The sequence below is a fragment of the Pectinophora gossypiella genome, chromosome 13, assembly GCF_024362695.1.
Source record: "Pectinophora gossypiella chromosome 13, ilPecGoss1.1, whole genome shotgun sequence".
NCBI classification, from domain to species: Eukaryota; Metazoa; Arthropoda; class Insecta; order Lepidoptera; family Gelechiidae; genus Pectinophora; species Pectinophora gossypiella.
The window spans coordinates 10,073,295-10,097,164 of NC_065416.1; the positions used below are offsets into that span (position 1 = coordinate 10,073,295).

At 37.7% G+C, this 23,870-nt stretch overlaps 1 protein-coding gene across 2 annotated transcripts in view; it reads left to right on the forward strand.

Moving 5' to 3' along the window:
* LOC126371871 (dual oxidase maturation factor 1) overlaps positions 1-23,870 on the forward strand; it is a 68,161-nt gene that overhangs the window by 40,966 nt on the left and 3,325 nt on the right. For both annotated transcript variants that reach the window (XM_050017270.1, XM_050017269.1), the window contains 6 exons: positions 17,478-17,654; positions 18,165-18,222; positions 20,637-20,774; positions 21,786-22,011; positions 22,393-22,604; positions 22,878-23,058. In XM_050017270.1, coding sequence (XP_049873227.1) covers positions 17,490-17,654; positions 18,165-18,222; positions 20,637-20,774; positions 21,786-22,011; positions 22,393-22,604; positions 22,878-23,058 — 980 coding nt within the window. In that variant the 5' untranslated portion in view covers positions 17,478-17,489. The remainder of the gene's footprint in view (positions 1-17,477; positions 17,655-18,164; positions 18,223-20,636; positions 20,775-21,785; positions 22,012-22,392; positions 22,605-22,877; positions 23,059-23,870) is intronic.

The window sequence follows — 23,870 nt, forward strand, 5'->3', positions numbered from 1 at the left end:
ACATCACTGCACGGAACGCTTCTATTTTGTTTTGTATGAAAGTAAGTATGTAGTTAATAAGAGCGCCAAGAAGTCTTATTGCTTTTCAACGTGACTTATTGTAGATTTGTCGTATACGGCATTCACTACTTGGCCGGACGAACGGTAAGCGCTGAGGGCTCTCACCCGGTACAAAGTTTAAGACAACAGGCCTGAGAGTGCCTCGGCACAGGGCTTCGTCTGAAGGGATTATATTTGGAAGAATTAATCGACCTAATCGGGTCGATAGCGATAAGCGTTGAATGAAAGATTCGTGCGCCAGCTCGGTCAGCATAGGCGTCTTCATCTTACGTATTCTATGTCTGTCTTGCGCCTAAGACAATCACAATGGTTAATCACCGCTCACCCACCCGTCTAATTGCCAAAACGAGGCTAGCCAATGAAAAACTTAACTTATTTAAACCCCAATGGAAATGAGAAATTGCCGAGTAACGCCTGCGCAACGCCTGGTAATGACCTCAGGATATTTATTACCTTTTTTACGTTCCAATCTTAATTGAAAGACTATAACATTGTGATAAAAAAATGTCTGTCTTCGTCATCGTCTCTTTTTTTTACTCCGCTTATACTTTGTAATACTTAAGTAAAAATGATTCCTCGAGCGTAAAAAATAAAAGGTAAAGTAAATATGCCTGAAAACGTATAAGCCTTTGTTAAGTTGTAAATAGAATGATGTTATTATGATCACATTTCACATGCCTTCAGATTTAATCATCAAAACGTTTGACAATAAGAGCAATAAGGCCACCAGAGTAGGTCATGTCACTCACACTGACACGGTACATCACATTAATGACATTTCAAAACAATACAATAGGGTAGTTTCCAACTATTCAAATCAGTTACTTTTTACTAAACGTCAAAACACGAAATGACTATGGCATTTTTATGAAAAAGCAACCTGGGACGTCATAGAAAAACGTGACAAAATGTCGCACTTATTTATTACATTTTTCTTTATTAAAATTCGTAAATAAATTAAAAAGAAAAAGGAAAACTTTTTTGTCACCTTTAGGTCTGCCTTTATTTATCTATCTTTGACCTAGTAAACTACCCAATTATTAAATTTCTTATATCAAACGGTAAAAAGTATGTTAAAAAATTATGACACAAAGTTTTATTTTTTTATACTTAAGGGGTTTTTTTTACTAAATTATATAGTCGTCTACAAAGCTAACCTAACCAAATCCTTTTGATACGAAAGCTAGAAGTAAGTTTATCGCGTAAGAAGTTAGTGAACATAAACTAAGTATATCGCGTTGGTACCTACATTGAGAGTACCCAGCCGCTAAATAAATCTTTATGAGACGACAAAAGCTTTTTAATGTTTGACGAGTAGACAAAGACTTAATAATGAATAGTAGATGATACTTATCAGTTTTCTCCGCGATTCCAACGACTCATCCCATTACGGCACACTTTCACTCATAAACACCTATTCACGGTTTTAAAACGCTATTATTAATATTTTTTTCTCACCTTGCTACTGACTGTCATTGTGAGAACGTAAAAAATATATTTTACAAACATTGCAGAACGAGTTCTATCGTACCTACTTAGAATTCGTAGAATTAATTTTTGTGCATGTCTCTCTAGAATACATACATACATAAGTACTATAATTGTACTGTATAATTTAAATTTTCTTTGTTTGTAATGTAATATACATCTGAGTATATAAAAATGTATAAGTGCTTGCTAGGCACTTTTAATTGGACAAACAAATTACATGTATATCGAATAACTTTACACTACCATATATAATCAGCTAAAAGCTATAATCATTCGTTAAAATAATAACAAGTAATTTTCAAGGTACAATTTTTAATCATCTATCTACTTTCTACTAGTTATAAGCACTTATTATCATCAAATTGAGGTTCTCGATAATAACAAGTTATGTAGGTAAACGAAGCTGGCCAAGTTACATGTATTGCAACAATGTATCCTAGTAGACCAATCACGCGAAAGCCCACTAACTAAATATCCTCACAGGGGTAACTTCTTACATACATACATGCATAAACTGCCTATATCCCACTGCTAGGCACAGGTCTCCCCTCAATCAACCGGAAGGGGTATGGAGCAAACTCCACCACGCTACTCCACTGCGGGTTGGTGGAGGTGTTTTTACGGCTAATAGACGGGTCCAACGGTTTAATTTAACGTGCTCTCCGAAGCACGGAATCATCTTACTTTTTCGGACAGTCAGGTGATAAGAATGAAAAGTCCTAACTACACCCCTGACTAATGTGTACTACCAAACCGCACGTACATCGCAGAGACCAAAAAACACCACTCTATTCCCTAACACCTAACCGTACTACCATACTACTAGACCTCGTATATATTAGCATAACAGCACTGTCACCAGCTTGCGCGGGCGCATCTCGACAGGTACCCGTCTCGTTACGCTTGATTCCCAGCATTGTGTCCGTTACGTCACACTGTTATGTCGTGCAATGTCCCGGCTCCGCTCCACCGACTTCGCTAATAGCCTCGCTGTTAATTGCTTGCTTTTTGGACCTTCTAAATGCTATGTACTATTGACATGTCCTGGAGAAGCGTTGGCTAATCTAGATTTTGGCTTTGACATGTACTCTATATTTTGACTTATGCAACACTACAATATAATATTTATGCGCTCACCTTTATATTCATTTGGCCGACACAACCTTTTCATATATTATTTACAAATAACTTATAATTAACAACATTTTCTTATTTTATTGAAACGTAAATCTTTTTTAGAGTCTTTCTTGTACTTACTTACCCATGATAAATTTGTACAACATAATACACCTAAAATCGACATTCGGAAAAAACATCTTCGTCTTCTGCAAATTTATGGTTTCAATTAATTTAAAAGTCCGGTGGAAATTCCTAATTGAAAACACTTAAGAGCACAAGTAACGAACAAATCTTTTGTGTTATTTTAAATTGATGACACGAAGTTAATTTCAAAGGTTGTGACAGACGGATGCTAGTGTGAATAACACGGAGGTTCATTTATTATTTTTTTTACAAGCAACGAGGTTAAATCAATATTGAACATTTAACAAGGCTTAAAATTAATGATATTACTTATAAACAATATTACGGACGATGATACGAAACTGATAGGTACTCACATCAAACGGCTAAGAGATGAACAACAGATATACAGATAGAGACTAAAGACATAAAGGCTACGCAAAAAGCTGTATCAATCCACATCTGAAACTTCTGAAATATCACAATAATGATTTTTGTTTTTATAGCACACACCCGTGCTTTGGGTAACTCACAAAGCGTCGCCTTAAAGACGATACATAGATGGAAAAAATTTCGCATGGACCGGCTTGACAAGAGCTGCAGGTTCAAGTCCCGAGGCTAAAAGTTTTTTCGATTTAATTTTCTCTTTTTTCACAATGTCTACCGGAAACATAATAGGTAATTATTATAACCTTATTGCCGTTAAACAACTACAACTAGTCAACAAAACAGCTACAGTACCAACTAGTCTTTACTTCTTTGTTTCTGTGTACAATAAATTATTAAATAAATAAACTTAGCCTCAAGTGGCTTCGGTCATGCTTTAGGTATCTATAAAAATACAATTTATTACTAAATAAATCATTACAAATATGTAAATAAGTAAATATTATAATAATTTTAAAGTCTCGTCATGCTAACTAAACCTCGTTGTAAATCACTTGCGCTCAGTTCACGCTCGAAGCACAAAGGACGTGATTTTACACTCCAGTGAGATAGACAAGCACACTTCCCTCAATTAAGATTAAAAAGATCCATTGTGCAATTTGTAAGTGCACACAATTACATGTAATCTAATTGTTGTTTTTATTCATTGTTGTGCTAAGGTTATAGAAGCTCTAGACCAGACGATGAGATTTTTTCATATTACTCCAAAAAATGACATCATTATGAATTAATGTTTCTTTTTGAAATTATAATTATATAATACTACTTATTTATACTTTAAGTAACTAACTTTGTTCGTTTAAACCTATTTTTGTGTAAGTTGCACTTTTATACAACTGGGCACTCTCAGGCCTGTTGTCTTCAGCGCGCAGCGCACCCCATCCACGTAGTTAATGCCACCAGAGGCAATCCTACGTACAATAAGTCACGTCTAAAAAAACTATTTCATAGAATAGAATTTTTTCTTTCTGCACATATGGAATTTAATTATATTTCTCGGTGGAGTGGTTCGCAGCGACAATACTTACATAAGTAGTTACAGAAGTCCATTCAAAGAATTGCGCTATTTCGAAAATGTCCAAGGAATAGCTTTTTAAGTTCATATTTTCTGGTCAGCTCGCTCTCAGCGCTTGCTAGAATAGGTAAACGCATTGCAGTGCAGTACCTGTGCTTAATAGCGAAAGCATAATGCCCTATGATAATTAATTATCATTTTTAGTAGTATTACTCCCAACATAAACTGAATGGCATACTAGACAGTAGACAATTCATTTGGGAAAACACAATTTAGCGTTCAAGTGTCCCTGTGAATACTTCGGCTGCATCATTCATTGGATTAACACGACGTGTCGTCATTTACGACATTTTAGCAATATTACGTGTTTACATACTAAAGTACGTATCGATATGTAAGACATGCAAATCAGAAGAACGGCAACTTTAAGCAGGTGATTCACTAAGGATTTTTCTTACACAACAGATTGAAAAATATCTTACCTAGACGAATGGTATAAAAATATATTCCACTGAGAAAAATAACATATTTTTCAACAAGGGTGTTAAGGACATATTTTACCACGCTACACCACGTTCATTACACTTTCAGTAACAGATATTAACGGACATTTGGGAAATAGTCGTGAGCTGTTATGTTAGAAATTAACACAATTGGCGAAAAATTAACAACAACAATTACTTACCCTTTTGCACTGTCTAGAAGTTTCTACTTCTAACTGTTTCGGTCTAAGGATTAGAACTGTCTCGGTCTAAATTTGTGTTCCTATCCTTTTGTCAGATACTTATAAATATTATTTCGTCCACACTAGAAATAGTGTAAACCAGATGTTATACTAAACAGTGTTGCGGTTAGACGCGCACGGCGTCGCTGTGGCCTTTGCGCCGACCTCGCCGCGTCACATCTCGCACAAACAACTAGTTGCGGAAATTTGGGCTAGAGGAACAATAATTGGTCCGACTGACAAAGGTGCGACTACTAACTAAAGCACTAAACTGTACGTCAGTTCTACGTGTAAACACTTCCTGGTTATGTCCAGCTTCCGTCTTGACAGAAACCGACTTTATACTTCACTAGATTTACAAGAGTTGCAGAGACTATGGAATTCTATTTACTTCCATCCTGACACACTTCTCCTGCTGTAACAACAATTTGATAATCTTCAGTGTGGGTTGTAAGGTGGATTACCGACCCCATCAACCCTGGTATCAGGGTTATTATTGAGCCGCCATAGGCCCCTGACATGACTCATGTAACGACTACGTACTTACATTAGTTTAATATTTATAATATCTAATACTTTGCCTAGTATCCACCCTTTCAGTATATTAAATAGCATATTCAATAGATGCGATGATATAATGTAGAAGTTACGTGAAGTTTTTTCAAGAAAGTGAATCGTATCGCTTTACGTTCCGGTATTATGCAAGACATCGCATGCAAGGACGATTTATATTTACTTGCAAACTTACTCTAATAATCTGCTTACTCGTATTATAAAATTTAATTCGAAATGAAGCTAATAAGAAGCATATTGATGATGAAGGCGTCTAATGAAATACGTAAGTACTAATACTTTGAATGAAAGCCAGAAATTATTTCATAACATCCCATTGATAATAAACAGTTTGTAAAACCATGAAATTACGTCACAATATAAGTTAAACAACACTATACACGCCGGCGACGTTCATTCACAGTTTCATATGAGATAGGGAGATTTTGAGTGAAGATAAATACGTACTCGATGGAAAGACGGTTTTCCCACGTTAATTTGGGTGCAATCGTTGAGGCAATGTTATTGTGTGGCGGTTATAAAATGTTGTCGGTGCCCTCATCTGCTTGATGACCCGTGCTGATGATTATCGGATATTTGCATACATTCGAGGCATCCAAGTGTAATCATCAATCAAGAGTACTTACCCTGAAAATGTTTACAAAGAATCCGGATCTATAGCCCCATGTTTCATTATGCAATAAAAGTGCATAGGTACCTACTTACTTACAAAATGGGTCTTTTTACTACAAACAGAAATATTTATTATTTTAAGTAATTAATATATTTATTGGTTTATTTTCGGTGTAAAAGACATGTCTTCAAAGAGAAAGTATTTAGTGTTACAAGACATTTGTGCAACAACAACTCGCATTAAGGCATTACAGCCTTCGTTAGTCATTTGAGTTCCTTTAACCCACACAAAGCCCACGCAGCCTTATAATCGCCTAAATAATAAGCACGTACAATATTAATTAAACGTTCCGAGACGTTATCTGTTCAAGCAGCGGAATTCTTTTAATTCTCTTAGCGCTGTATCTAACTAACATATCTCATTACAGGACCTTGGCTCGGATACGGACTGTCCGTTGTTTTTTATGCCCGAGTGTCATTTGAGAAGGTTGTGCCCGACTGCCGGCCACCACTCAATGCAAACGTGTTACATTGGAGCCGGGTAATGTCGGCACCGATCACTTGAAAAATGAACTAGTCGATGAACCATTACTGTCGATGCATGTATTAGAATAATGCCCGTAATTGATGGACACGAGAGTTCACCATCCACCAGCCAACTCGTCCGAGTCGCGCTCATTAGACGGTTTTTTACGTTATTAGATTTCACGCCCACCAAGGCCGAAGTAATTTGTTGAGAACATAAACCACCGCCATGTCTATTATCGCGATAAATTATGAAATCAGCAGACGTCTTCCTTGTAAAATATTTCAAATCTCAGATTCGATTTTAAGAGCTGCATTACAAATTCAAATACGGAATTGATTATTCTAAAATGTCTCGCCTTAAACGCTATTAGTCATAGATCACTAAATAAACTTTCTTTATCATGGTCCCCGTTGTTACAATTTCTTGCTACGTAAACTGGATAAAATTATGTAATATTGTAGTTAGAACTTAAAATACGCGGTCTAATAATAACTAACACTTTGAAACAACGTCAATATCGTCTTAAGCTCTGAGAATTTGTTTCTAGTCATTTCGAACAAACTATGACTGATTTCTTAAAAAAGCTTTTCCCGCCTAATGTAGCACATTCCAATCAGCTGTTTGTTTGGCTCGGCAAGGTCAAGATCCGATCGGAACACACGTTGGTTATGTAACTCGGCGATCTAGTTCGTACGATCGATCGCGCTCACTCGACCGAACACCAAGCAAGTTGATCGACATTGGAATTGGTGTTTTAAGAACACCAGTTCTTAATTCAAAAAAAATATATTTTTTAATATTCATATCTTTTTCTCTGCCGTTGAAAGACTTAAGTACTTCATTAACAGTTGTAACTTGTAGCATACGCACCTACACTTTTTTTGTAATTATTTCTGCAGAAGAACTTATACACACATTATGAAAGCACTTTTAAAAGTGTAGATACTATAATTGTAACATAAACCGTTTAGAAATCTGTTTCACAAAACATCGTTTGTAATAAAATACTTCAAGTTGTAAGTGATAATTAAGAAGACAAAATTATATCAGTTGAAGTATTACAACAGTACAAAGCCTCAAAACAGTTACTATTGAATCTCCCAAAATGAACTGCTATTAACCAAACTATCACTTGCGTTCGCATTACAAAAAAATAACATGGATACCTTCTTCAAAACAAATTCGACGACAGTCACGCTAACCATTAGTAACGCAGATTATAAGAGGGATTAAAATGCCATTCAAAAACCATGGAAAGGGCATCAAGTACCCTTGTGGAAGACACAAGTAGTAGGCATTTAATATTAAGCTATGTTGGCCTTGAATAGGGCTCAGTGTCCTATGTACTTATTGCCTCTACTCTATAATGAAGACATGAGGCTAGTCGAGTCACGTAACCATCTATAGTGACCCTTAAATCACGCTTCATCCACAGGCCTTGATTCTCAACAATATAAATGTTAGTATACAATGTATTAATTTATTACATTATTAAATTGCTGATGCCCTTTGATAGATATTGAAAATAACATCCTGTCCTTTAAAGCTATATAGTTAATAATATCCGTTATAAAGGTAGGTTCTCTAGTCTTATAAGAAGGTTACTTATTGCGAGATCAGTACATATGGTAGTCATTTTAGGTAACCATTACCATGATCAAGTACCTACCAAATAGAAAATGCTATAAATAATTTGAAACGCAAAGGGTGACAACCCGATTGTGTTAAGGCCAAACCATGTAATTTGGTCACAATTTACCTTCACGACAAGGCTCGGAGGCTAGCCACAACAAAAACCACAACTCGTTTCGTTGTAAAGTAAAATATTATCCGCGAGGACGAAACCGCAGTCAAGTCAGGTCAGGAACTTTGAACTTTATGGTGTATATAACAATTATAGAAGATTGAGTGTAATCACAATGTCGCCAAGGTGAAGTTCAATAAACAATAAGTTACCAAGTAACTTAAGTAAGTACCGGATAACTTATTTTTGTACTAAGATAATCAAAACTGAAAATATTGATAGTATGACAAACATAGAGGGCTATCAAAATTAAAGAACCACGCATATAATGTAACAATAAACACAACTTCAAATAAGTAATGTGAAATCTACTACTATTTTGAAATCAGAACAATACAAATTGATAACCTCGTGCGCAGTGTGCGGAAATTCTAAGACTTATATTTCGGCAGCACCCTTAGGTTGTCTTTTTTCTTGCAGTATAGATATTCACTCATCAATTAAATATAAAAAAATGACTGTGAAGAACAATTGCTGTGCAGTCGTGCCTTGACAAGGTTATGTTTGAGTGCCCACTTATCTGCAGACATTAATGATGCATATACATGCAAGATGTGAACTTCACTAAAGCGTCGTACATATGCCAAAAAATTAAGCCTGTACTAAGGTAAAGCGGTCCAAACATACTACCCTGAGGAAGCACTAACCGTAGTTATTTGTAACTTTGTGCTATAACGCAGCTTTGTATTAATGCAGATAATACGTTATAATCCTACAACAAGCAAGATTTGTTAATGTGTCTTCATTTTTAAATCACTGACATGTTTAACATAATAAATGCTTTAGCATAATCAACATCTATTCATACATAGCATTGGAGACACTGATTACTCTTATGTATGACTCTTGAATAAACAAGTTGCATTTATTGACTATTATGGCTGCGTGATTAAAAGGTAATCTAGGTAATAGGTAGGCAGGACTCTGAAGGCTGTTCTAGATAGGACAAGTCTATAAAACGGGTGATAAGAATGGCGGACCGTTTTGACTTTTTATATTATAGTCACTGAGACGACGACCCTAGGAGATTTGATTTATCATCCGTGCTATGAAAGAACCCCTTGTCCATTCCTGAGTACTTATAGATTAAATTAGATTCATTTATTTTATATTTGGATGTTTTTGATTTTTCATAATATAAAAAGATGTTCGTCAAATAATATTCATTTGTAGAGGTACACGTCATCTATAAATTTTGAGGACGTGATCAGCATCGGTTAGTTAGTGGAGTTCCGACCTGAGTCATTGTGGTCGCACAAGGTGTCCTTGCGTTACTGGCTTGCCCTCGACTTCGACCGACCGTGACTTCCATGCATCAAACCCAATCCTGAGTAACCTCATCATCATCCGTTTTCCTTCAAGTTTATTGAACTAGATACCTGACCGTCATTTGGTTTTTGTTCGTTGGGTTCCCTGTATTAATTAAGGCAATATGTTTCGGCGTTATAAACAATATTAATATAATTTATGAGTCGTAAAAGGAGCTAAAACCTGGGGTCGTAAACATCAAATGATATTGACTAATTAATTTGCACCAAATTGTGAAATAGAAAAACTTGTGAACTATTTCTTAATGAGCTTTAAAATGCAAAATCTATCAATTAATTTGATCAAAATTAAATTTTCAAGGTTGCATAAAGCGACAAAATTTACACCATTTTTGCAACAGATGACGGTAAAATTTAGGCTCTGTAAGTATCTACCTTAAAACCTTAATTTCTACAAAATTCAATCAACAACTGCATATCTTCGCTTTATAGTAAAAACCTCGTAAACGCCTTTTTGAAGAATGACATTCTGATGATGAACAAAATTTCTATTTCTTTCAATTAATTTTATTCCGGGTGAAAAATTAGACCCCATTTTTTTGTCTAGATTGAAACTACCTCGTCTATTGTGCGGTTTTGTTAATAAAAAGTCCGAATGCGATTTTCCAAAAAAGCGCTTTCGTGGTTTTCGTTGTAAGGCGCTGATATTAAAGATAAACTTGTATTAAAAGTTCACTTGATTCTTGATGACTAGTGACTCAGTTAAAAGTCGTATTTTTTTTTTATATGTAATTTAATCGGTTGTAAATCGGTTCGGCCGTGGCATCTATGGCTGCCCTTGCTGGTGGGAACCAAGGTCGTGCGTCGGATCAGCGGCCGCCGCTTCCGGGACCCGGACACTTACCTTATCCGATGGACTCACACAAGCCGATACAAAGTCAAATGCGGCGGTAATTTGTTTTTATTGCATCCTTTAGTAGTCTTTAGTGCTCGTAAATTAACCATTTTGGTTGTATTCTGACTCTGACGTTCACAAAGCTCTTCCGTGATCCGGTTTCGTCATACTACCTTTAAACAAGATTAAATATTAAGATTACTAAAATAAGAAGACATTTAAGAAACTTACTCTACTTACATACATACATAAACTCACGCCTATTTCCCACCGGGGTAAGCAGAGACTATAGAATTCCATTTGCTTCGATCCTGACACACTTCTCTTGCTTCCTCCACATTCATCAATCGCTTCATACACGCACGCCGGTTCAAAGTAGATCGTATCAAACCTTACTTACTCTACTTCATTTGATAATTTTGAGATACTTTCAGCACAATTGCGTATTAACGCAATTCTCGTAATAGCATACATTTTGGCACCTATGTAGTTTTCTCACAAATAACACAGCCTAGGTAACGTTATTATTTCTGTAATAAAAAAAAATGTAGAACTATCATGTACGAAGAAAGTTAACAAAGCATGACGCTACCGTTTGGTGTCGACAGCGATATATATCACGTAGAGCAGTTTTATCGCTATCTTACATAACTTAAACGCTTGTTTCAAGTTACGTCGACACATACTGACAAATTGCGCTTGTATAGTCTACTGTTATTTCAAAGGTTTAAATCCACTAAAACATTACCCTCCTTTCCCTGCGCAATCGGATAGCAGCCGGAAGTTGGTAGGTAGAGACAACGGCACAGAGTAAATAATAGTACTCCACCAACGTAGGTACTGTCAGTTTATCATAACTTAAGCCCCTGTGCCGATGGTGTGAAATGCATTGTGATAAATTACCACAAAGTAGTTACATATTATAGGTACGGACACGGACGCGGACCTTCACGTATTGGTAGATATGTATCATCCGTACTTATATAGAATCAATTAAATAGTAAACATTATTGTATGGTATAGACAACGCTAACAATAGAGTATTTGCCTAAGTCGAAGATAAATTATAAAATGCTCATCTAGAAATATAAGCCAGTCTAACATAATGAAAAATCAATCTCATTTTTCTTTTTAACTTATATTCCAATTTTATTTATGAATTAAGTAACAATAAGTACGACTTTTGACTGCTATTACTTGGCTATTACTGATGGCGTCACAGGTCGGTATTTCTATACAAATTCCATAGAAAACTTCCGTTTTGACATTTCGTAAAAAGTATCTCATTTGACTAAGTTGTCCAATAGCCTATTGCGGTAAGTCACGTCACGAAAATAAAAAGAAAAAACGCGTCGGTCGCGCTATAATCCTTTCAGTGCGATGTCCGCTAAGAAGGTTTTTATATTTACTAACATCTAAACTTACAAAATCAGTTAATCTTAAAATCCTAGCTGATTAATGAAACATTTATATGTAAATTAAAATAATATTTAAAATCCTTATTTGACGACACAATAACTGTTATACGACTAACGTGTAACAAGTTATATTTATACCTAGTTAATCCTTTATTGTAGCTAAGTATAATACTGATACTAAGTGAAAATTACTAAGTACGTAGTATCTTCAGTGGCTTTTGAAAAATAAATATACTTACCTAAGTACAATACAATACAATACAAGTACACTAAACAAGAACAACTAGCTAACTAACTAGCTATCATCATCAGCCGTAAGACGCCCACTGCTGGGCATAAGCCTCCCCCAAGGATCTCCACGATAAGTACTTGAAAAAAGAACAGAAAGGTAATGTCAAAATGGTTTCAAAATATTATTGTGTCTATGCAATAAGATTACCTACTTTCCGTCCTTGAGGTGGAGTAACGCGTGTATGCTAATAAAATGCCAATGAATATTTATCACATGAGTAATAATAGCAAATCTATTTATTATCTTCCTCGTCACACTTGCCAACAAGATCGCAATCATCTCACGCTTCAGCCGGGAAAGCATATTTGAGCAGGAAACCAATTTATATCATGTTTAATTATAATTAATTATGCCGATCAGCAGATACCTGTATAACCTACCTAATTAATCGCACGAAGCCTGTACGTTCGTAACCGGTTCAATATACTTAGCCATTTGCTCAAAAATATATCACAACGAGTAGCTAATATTAATCAACGATTTAAACATGTGAATAAATATTAATGATCATAACAGTCAATGCATAAAATTACATAGTCGACCTTTGTATGTTTTATTTTTGTGTAGCCGCAAAAGGGCCTTTAATCGCAGCATGTTTGCCTCGACAAAGGTTATCTTTCAATATTGTGTGTAATAATAAAGATAATGGCCTCGGCTGTATTCTCTTAAACGTTTCCGGTAGCCGCGAGCTGTAATAAATAAAACTGTAGGCGGAATAGCAATATGCTTCCGAATAGTTCCTACTCGCCCGCCTCAATGAATTCATGTCAAGAACTCTCACGCCACAAAGGTCAATTCTGTATTTTATAAGTAATTAACAAATAATTCTAACAAACACTCGCGTTTTGAGAGTTTTGACATAGATTAAACATGTTCATTAACTCTGAACACAGGGACTGCGCGACTTTATCATTGTATAGCATTGCGACAGTTCTACAGCCTCGGCTGAGATTATTTAAAATTCGAATTTGTAATACAAGCCTAGATTTAGAAGCCTTTTTTTGGCATTAAAACGTCTTCCTAAGGTATATCTCCAAATCATACGATTTTTTTCAGAAAAATTGGCGTACCTATATACTCTGTGATGAAAATTGACAATAATCTACAACAAGCCTCCCTTTTATCCACATACGACCACAAAAACGTGACGTTTATATATAAATACCTTTATAATTTTACATATAATAAGCAATCTAGTATGTTATACTCGTACCCGTGTGTATTGAATTACAAAGTATTACAAGAGTACAATCTACGGAGTATCAGTTTAATTATTTTAATTACAACTTGTAGAATGCCACGTGCATACAACTATATGACTGGATTTATAATGAGACCAACTCGAGTACTGTACGTAGTTCCACAATCTGCCTCGACAATTTCAATTAAGTGTTTTACAACAAAATGGTCGCTTTCCTGATTTGGAAATCGTCATCATTAACTAGCTATTTAAATATTAATGGAAATCCTTTAGATATGTTTTTTTATTGTGACTTGTAGATTTGCCGCTGATGGTATTAACTACTTGTGTGACATGTACGTACCTGGGTCTTATTTCCACTCAAATACAGTAACACTACAACAAGAAATGTAACATAGCATCCTGTATCCCCGAAGGGCTAGGCAGAGATATGCAGTACTTACACCGAAAATCTAGCATTTGCTTGTCCATCGTGTGAATAGTGAGGAAGATGAGCATATAATGCTTGTAAGTAAATTTTACCGCAAGTGCAATTCAAATATGTACTTAATGTACTTATGCTGAATAATATGGAGGCATTTCACAAAATGCGTAGTGAAAAAGCAGTTTAGGGTTTAGCGTATTGTATTATTTCTATTTCTGTCTTGTTTTGTATTTCCCGTGTGTTCTACATAGTGTTTGTTATGTTGTAAGAGCGATAGAGTAACAGTTGGTTAACAACAACTGGGTAGTACCGCCATGAGATATTGGAGATCCGCCTTACAGCGCTTTTATTAAAAACTAAATCAACAAAGCAAATTTTACAAAGTGTAGGGCGTTTGCTAGCACAATTCACGAGTAAACGGTTGGCTGCATAAAGCACGGCTACATCCGTTTCCCGGAGGCGAGCTGTGTCGCAACTCCTGCGCATTCCAGCGCTAGATCTCGAACGGCATTGTACCACCCGTTGCTACAAATCCGGGTACCTGAACCCTTGCATTATTATAGTACTGGTTTTATACATATCTTACGTCTACGTGTTCTATAGGATAGACATTTCAAAATGAAGAAGCTATGACCGGATGGAGTATGAAGTGAAGTGGTTGATGAGATAAGCCATTGATCTCACAACCCACACTTAGGAAGAAGAAGACAAGATAAGAATCTACCAGGTACCTTCTTCTCTCACTTCATCTCGCTTTTAGTTCCTCTTTCTAGAACTTAAATATTGTCGATGCTTCTAGAAATAACTAAAGAAATCAATCCTGATTTAAGCTTCTCTTAAGGATAACATGTCAGTAGATCTGCAAGGAAAACACTGATCATAACTGATGCTAGAACGTTAGATATTAATAAACTTTACGGAATGCGTAGGCGTCACATCCTTGCTATATATCACTTTGCCGCAATCTTAGTATGATTTATCAGGTATTGTTCAATAGCTACCTAAAATCTAACAGAATAGCGACCAATGTTGCGAAATCCTACAGTTTATCTGATTGGAAGTTAGAACTTATTATGCCTTTTAGAGTAATGTTACTGGCAATTTTATGGTTTAAAGCCAATTATTTGCTCTGCATAATTTTATAGTTTAACTTAATTAGGTTGTGTAATATTTACTTATTTATACTGCAGTTCATGAGTATTGTCATTGTTTGAATAGTAGTCATAATTTGAATTTCTCTTGATGGTCTTTGAAACCTCAGGTAGGTTTCATTGTTTTCCTTCAACGTTAAAGTATGTGTTATTTTATTCACCGGGTGAGAGCCTTCAGCGCTCCTTATTTGTTCGGCCAAGTAGTTAATGCCATCTGCAGCAAATCTACAATAAGTCACGGCAAAAAAAGTTTATAGATTGAATTGGATAGTCAAATACAAATGACTCTATCATTAAACGCAGCTGTCAATCAGTTCAATCCCAGCACTAGGTTTTTAAAAACCACCACCACAGCCACAACAACCATAAACATTTATTGCAGCATCCTAAATCCATTACGGTGAAGATCGCGATCCGTGTCAAGTACGAGACACGTCTAATTAGCATTTTAGAACAGTTAACTATTCATGTACACTGTAATTTGCACTTACCGCTCTACAACCTGGCCGGTTTGGAATGACCCGTCCGATTTAAGATCACCCTATAGCCGATATATTTGCCATAGACTTTTAAAATATGACACCCAACGTCAGAGGTCACCTTTAATTAGTCGAATACCATATTCCAGTGACCAGTAAAGCGAGCGATGCGCCTAGTAGGTAATTATTACTGAGTCTTCCTATTACGGCATGAGTAACCATGGACCAATTATGCGAATGACATCACGTTGCCACGAACACGCGATTTACGGAATTGCACTTTCCTTGGCCACTACGTAACGATTCCAGTTATTACGGTTATCAATCAAAAGGCCAAACAGATTCATCTCTTTCCGAAACACAGTGTAATCAGAACAGCTACTTATTTTTAAAGTAATGGTAAGCATTGAAACATAATATCCAAGTAAAAGAAAATGGAACAGTATAGAAGCGGTAAAATAATTTTAAGTCGAGGTTGAGATCATTAGATTTAGATTTTTCGTGCTTGAGATGTAGGTTATCCGTGACAAAAATCTCATTCTTCATAATATGACACCCTTACTACGAGTCCTATTTCACTAGGACACCATGGTACAGCCTTGTAACCACCTTGTGTACAGGGTAACTCACCTGCAGGGTCTGCACGGCAACCACGTCGCGCGCGGCGCAAATTATATCGACCGCTTTGACCAATAAACGCAGCGAATGATATCTACGTTAGATAGATGTCGTTCGGCTATTGGTCGAAGCCCTCGATAAAATTCGCGTCGCAGCGCGTGCAGATCCTGCTAGTTGTGCAATCAATTTGTTACCGGCTACCGAATCCCGCATAATTTTCCGCTATTGGCGCAATCATGGTGTCCTAGTGAGATAAAGCCTTATAACCAACACGAACAAAACATAGGTATCTGATCTACGTTCCACCCAAACCAACGGTCTAGTAGGTATTAAATAATACCACAATATTCAAGATCGTATGATCTTGTGGGCGATTCGATTCGCTCAATCCACTGCACGATATGACGTAAAACGTGTAGATAATCCAAACACGTGGAGACGTGATTGAATCTGACCTCTATAGAACAAAGATGATGGTCGACTTGACAAGAGTATGACGACATCAAAGTAGAAAAATGTGTGGGAACCTGACACCACGCCTGCGTCTCTCATACTCACATTAATCAGGCGATTAATGAGTCGTTTTGCTGAGTACTATGGGTGGACTAGCATACACGGTTGTCGCTAACTGACAAAAGAGTATTAATATTCAGATCATATCCACATTACGATCAATTACGTCTAAAAAAACAATTTGAAAAAATATGGTCTAGATACTTAATCGCTGATTTGTCCAAGGAAATTATCTCTAGGTGGGTACATTAAATTTCTCTAATGCAATTCGATTACATCTTTCTAGATGCGGTTAATTTCAAATTGTCCGAATTATTTGAACTGTTATCTAAGAACAATAAGATAATAATATTTTGCTGTTCCAAACGACCACTTTTCTCTAGTACTTATTGATTACTTTGATTAGACCACAAGAAAGTATCTGTAGGTACCATAAACTTCGGATTTTCACGCACACATTGTGTATATGTTCCTATTTACTTACACAACCGAGGAATTGGTTTTGTGGGGTTTTTATTGTACCCATATTTTCTGTATTTCTTATGAAAAATCAACATTTTACTTACTTACAAGAGCCAAAGAAATCCGCCAAAAGCTTAGTTCATGACATTGCAGTGATGTTTCTTTGGCAGTGTAGGCCCTTCGTACTCAACGCTGCTCAAAGCCGACATTTGTACAAATACATTTTTCCATAAATTACTAAGTTTAATGTTCCTTTCAGGCTGGGAGAGCGATGAAGGGGTGGTTCGACGCGTTCCGCGAGGAAGGCGGGCCGACCCTGTACGCGTACCACAACCGCACGGCGGTGGCGGCCGACGTTCCTGCGCTCGCGCTGCTGTTAGCCGCACTCACGCTCTACCTCGCCTTCCTCGCCATCTTCCCCGGCATCAGGAAAGAGGTAACCGCTGAAACTCAAACAAACTCAAACTCTCCAAGGTCCCAAGAGCAATCCGGCAGGATTACATGTTTAAATGTGTATGCTATGCACCCTGCCATACTATAAGTACTATGAGACGAGGTAGGCCTCGTCCCGGAACAGTCCGGAGACTTTAATGAATGCAACTACAACCGGAAAAGCAGGACAACCGGAACGGGACGCGGGATTTTGTAACCACACATTTGCAAACCGCGTCCTACGCAGGTCTGTGTGCATCTATTGGAAAATATTGAACATAGATTTCGTTCCACAAAAGAGAAGTCTCCTGGACATTAATGGAACTAAATGCCGACAGTTTGACCATAATTAATACCACAATACTGTCAATTTGCGGTGTTATAAGGTATTGGCTATAGTTACATCCCTTCGGTTATTCACCTACTCATATTTACTTTAACGTAACCACATTACGTCGATGTGTATGATAAACATAATGTCAAGGCGGTCGTAACAATAAACCCTTTGTTTCAGAGGTTCTCCACCTTCACGATAGTCACACTCAGCCTATTCGTCGGCACAGTCATCCTAGGTAAGACCCCACCCCACCCCACCGCAACATTGCTCAACAGAGCCCTGAGAAAGTCTTGACTTTTAACTACTTATCGGAATAAATATTGATAGAGGCTGTCTATCAAAGGAATGGCGCCGGTGGCAAAACGGCCTTGTTACAACTGACGTTAAAATTATACCTTCTCAAACTGTAGTCAACATATTAATTATTCCAATTTGCAGAGGAAATTTTAATGGACGCTTAATTACAACGTGTCCTTACTCCCTCTTATGTAACATCTCCACGGCAACAGATGAGTGATGTCATCGCCCGACAAAAAATAATTAATAGGAGAAATAAAAAACCTGAAAGAGAACCGCCAACAACATAATTAATTGGAACGAAATACTAAAGAAAAAGTGTGAGGATTAATATGTTCAAGCGATTTAGTAATAGGACCACATAGGACTCACTAATGAAGCTTTTACAACGAACAAAAGCTGTTGATGAATGCTCTTGACAGGTACATTACAAAACGTTACGTTCTATTGGCTGTATAACTTAACATAACATAAACTGCCTATATACGTCCCACTGCTGGGCACAGGCCTCCCCTCAATCAACCGGAGGGGGTATGAAGCATACTCCACCACGCTGCTCCACTGCGGCTGTATAACTTATTCTATTGTAATTATGATTACTACTATTATTTAATAATAATAACATGTCGTGCGTGTGCGCATGTACACTTTAAATAATATACGTAAATAGGTATAACCTTTCAATCAGTAATACTTACCACGTGCACAAAGATAATTTTCTTCTTTGTCTGTAAGTTTAAATAACGTCTTAATTTGTTAAATTATTCGCCTATAATTAAAACCAACGAGCGGTTAGGTGGCCATTAAGTTTTGCAAAAAAAGAAATCATTTTTCGTAATGAGCTCTGGCTATTGTTTTCGGGTGACCGCCCAAGTGGAGAAATCCACACTGCATTCTGCCATTGACCGCGATATTTCGTGTGTCAAACGCAATCCGGTTCGACATAAGTGTCCATTAGGCTTGTAAGCGACCCCTAATGCGCACAAAACACTTACATGAAGATATCGATCTAGCTGCAATTTTTATAACCTAACCTGCTTAATTTTGCTTAGTTCCCATTTCGTACCTCGAATATATAAAATTTGCAAAGTTTTAAAATTAACATTCGAAATAACAGTTGCTTATTTGCGTAGATTAGTTTTTTAAACAGATTGGTGTATCCTGTGTTACTAATTCACATAGATATTTCAAAATAAGTTCGTCAATATATTATAACAGAACCGAAAAATAAAGTACGAGTACCATGAACCTACGGTGCAAGCTGAAATGTCCGAAGTACCGTACAGTCAGACGGTCAAACGTTATCTCTAAAGGCGTTACAACTGCAACTTGTACATGTTATGTATGACCGTGAGAAATGGCACGTAGATGTGGTGGTAAGGAGTTTGCAGTGAAACGTCAAAGAATAAAAATAAATGCTTAAAATAAACTGTAGCTTATCAGACAGGTTAGCGGAAGTGTCTGTGCAGTACCAGAGACTATACAAGAATAGTACTTACGTGATAATGCGATGGACTATTAAAAGACCTTAATTCCAAATGTACTAGAGGTATAATGATCATGTTGAAATATTCACTTGTCATCAAACGGTTATATCTTCCTACGGGCCAGATTTCTGGACGCAATAGTTAAACAATACTTTGGATCTTAACACCATATTATTATATGTTGAACATGCAACATAACCGTACTGTCTTCTAACACATCGCTGTATAATTAATTTATTTGACTTACCAACAGTTACAACATCTATACAATAAAAATTTTCAATTCAATTCTTTATCCATAATAAATATTACACGTCAACAATTATTTTCACAAGTTACACATTTCATAAATTACGTTACAATATTTCAATATAAAATCATAATATACAAATTACATCGCTATATTGTCGTCATCCTAATTTTATGTTATTGAGAAACTCTGTTAAGTCATAATAGAGGCTTTATGAACCAAATAGTGTTTTAATTTATTTCCGAAGCATGCGCCTCTGGGTGCACCCCTGATATCGCTGGGTATGGTGTTGTAGACTTGTGGCCCAATACATCGTTACAATAGCATACATAAGTACTACTATTATGCAAACGCCAGATCCAAAAAACCAAGACCCAAGCCCTCTTACCACCACACTTATAACTCTATGGGGTGCTTCTTGCAACAGGACTGTCAAAACCAAGTTTGGTTTTGTTAGTCACGCACGCGCCCATGCAAGGGCCCAGGCTAACACTAAGGATGTCGCCGTCGAAGGATTCGTCTGTAAAGACATCATCACTAATAGTATATTGACTACCAGTTACCAGTCTAAAAGCAGTAACTTAATTTTGTAGTGTTAACCATCTCTCATTTCAGTGTGTAAGCATGGGTCTTCGTGGCACGTGGCGGGGGCGCGGGTGGCGCGCGCGGCCTACCGAGCCTTCTCGGCTGAGAGGATGGACTGCTGGCTCGCGGTCCACGTCGGCCTGGGCCATGTCAACGTCACGCTCACTGGTAAATAATATAACACGAACAGCCCAGCAGTATTTACGACTCACTGCTCTGGCCACCCCTCACTCAACTGGAAGGAAGGTAGAGCATACTCCATTAACGTGCCCCTCGAAGCACAGATTCAGCCTACAATGTCGTAACTAATCATACACACATAACATAAACAGCCTATATATGTTCCACTGGTGGGCACAGGCCTCCCCTCAATCAACCGGACGGGGTATGGAGCATACTCCACCACGCTGCTCCACTGCGGATTGGCGTAACTAATCACTGAACAAATATTAATAGTATCTGTCAAACTAAATTATTTATTTTTGTCCGCCCAAGTATTTAATGCCATCCAAGGCAAAACTACAATAAGTCACTTAAAAACTTACCTGTTATCAAATAGCGAAATAAAACAGACAAACAGTAAAATATTAAATCGTAAGTGGGTTAACGCTTAAACAATCTAAATAAATGCACTAGATTGTTTAGTGTGTATTATTTATGTTTACGTTTGCAATATCCGTAAAGTACCTATAAAGAGTATTATTTAATGATTGTGTGAAAAATAGCATAACATAAAAGCTGTGAATCATCTCTCAGTAAAGTATCTCTCGTAACTATTACAATCATCTTTTCAACTCTATGTAATACCTCTACGATATAGATAACGATTTGCAGTAACACTAACTGCTTGCCTTACCTTGCTGACACCTTAATGATATCTGAATCACCGTACTTTCTTTTTCAAAGAATTTGACCACAATCCCCCTAAGCAGCGATGTGGTCTAAGCACACAATCTCAAATAGGGCCTATTCACTCTTGCCCTGAAAATCCGCAAATTATTTGTACCGGGGACGCAGGGAGAAAATTCCATTCTTTACCAGTTCGCATCGCAAGTAGGAAGCGAATCAGGAGCAAAGAGGAGGCAGGTCGTCGCCGTGTCGACCGATGGTGGAAAGGTGTAGGTGGAATCAGTTCGTGCACACTCACCGAAAATTCGCCCCAAATTGAAATATTTCCAGCGGTGTCCTGGAGCAACACGTCCCTGGGCGACCCTGGTGTGGACTACAACGAGCAGTTCCGCTGGGAGGAGGCCGGGGCCATCCAGGAATGGTACCGGCGCGGCCTGGAGCGCGGCCTGCCCTACCCGGTGATGTCGGTCGCCGAGCACTTCTCCGTGCAGCACGAGGGCTTCGAATGGGGAGCCAAGTACAGAGCCGCAGGATATACTACCTCCACATTACTATGGTGAGTCAAGTTCAGTGGCATAGCTTGCTGAAAAGTCCTCTATCATGTTGAGGCGCCCAAATTGCTCACACGTGTTTGCGGTTCTATAGCCTGGGGTGGTTTCTATATAGACAACTTTTATAGTGCTAAAGTACCTTACAATTGTCTAGTAGGTTTCCAACGTTCCGGTGCGTTTTATACACTTTTAAATTATACTCACATCCTTAAATTTATTTAACAAACTTAAACAAAAAGGGTTCTTAATACATTCCTAAACACAGACTACAGGATCTTTCATTTACGTATAGAATAGTATGATCAATTGATCACGCTTGAAATTCGCTTCGCTTGTTGACGTTCTGTCCCGAAACGTGTTAACATGTTTTGTCCCTGTGTTTTCAGGACGGCCCTCGCATTATGGTTGCTGATGAATCTGCTGCTAGTCGTGGTTCCCCGATACGGTGCGTTCGCGATGGCGTGTCTGGGTGTGACGCTGTGCGCGGCGGCCGGCGGCTACTGGGCCTCCCTGCCGCAGACGCCACTGGTGGTCCGGCTCGACGGAGCCATGCTCTTCTTCTCGCTGGGCTGGTGCTTCTGGCTGGTGCTCATCGCAGGTAACTAGATTATTATATTGTTCATTTTTCACCTTCTCTCCTGTGGATTGTGAGATCAATGGCCGATCCCATCAACCCTGGTGCCAGGGTTAATGTTGAGCCGAGCGCGGCCTCCGAAGCACAGATCGTCTTACTTTCAAGACAATCGATCATAAATAGATTTTTGTTATCTGTTCCTACCGGGATTCGAACTCAGGATCATGAGCCTAACTCAACCACTGCACCATGAAGGCCGTTTGTAAAATTTACTAAGTTTCATCGTAATGTTTCCAGGTTGTGCGTGTGTAGTGGTGGGACTAGTGATCGCAGTGCTGGACATGATCTGGCCACACCGTTTCTCCACCGTGCTGGAGGTGGACTACGACACGCCGTATGACCGACACGTGTTGATCGTCGACAGCCGGCAGCGCGCGCGCCCGCAGACACAGCACTCGCTGCCTTCTAGGATACTAAGGCGAGTCCAACAAGCCGAAAAACAACATACCTACTTGACTTAGCGAGATAAGGTTGGAGGACTACCGCAAACAATTATAATATCATAATATGTAAGAATACGCGTCATGTAAGCAGTCTCACGCATTTCAATGAATTAGAAGTGAGGCTCTAAAAAGGCTACAGCAAAGCGACTTGCTTTATATTGCGCACTTGCTTTTGTATGCGCAAATGTCAAATGGTCTTTTTAACCCCTTGTATTGAATTTTAGCGATGACAGTGAGCCACCCAACATCGATTCCCCCTACGGTGACTCTTTACAGTGAATGGCGCGTCGTTTCTGTAATTTTTGTACGTACTGGGGAGTTAAAAAGGCCACATCGAAACAATTTATCTAAGAAAGCAATGTTGCAATTTGACATTTGCGCATATATAAAAGTAAGTGCGCAATGCAAACAAATGCCAATTATATTGCTTTCTTAGATGAATTGCTTCGATGTGGCCATTTTAACTCCCCAGTACGTAAACACTGCCTCGTCTCTGCGGGACTTAGTTCATATCACTTTCTGTTAGTTCGGTAAGTTGCTCTAAATCTTAACATCCATTGTCTCTGTTGATCGGTTTATCAATGGATTTCAATAGTTATTAGTCTTTATTTTTTATCTTTTGGCAATCTAATTGCAGCTGATACCATTTCCTTGCATTAGTGCAATTATAAACCGTTACAATTACTTTTTTAACTAAGACATTTCCTCTAAGATAATGTAGCATTTTAATGCAATTTGGTGAGTCAAGGCTAGGTCTAATTATAATGAGTACTTGCCTAGCAAACGA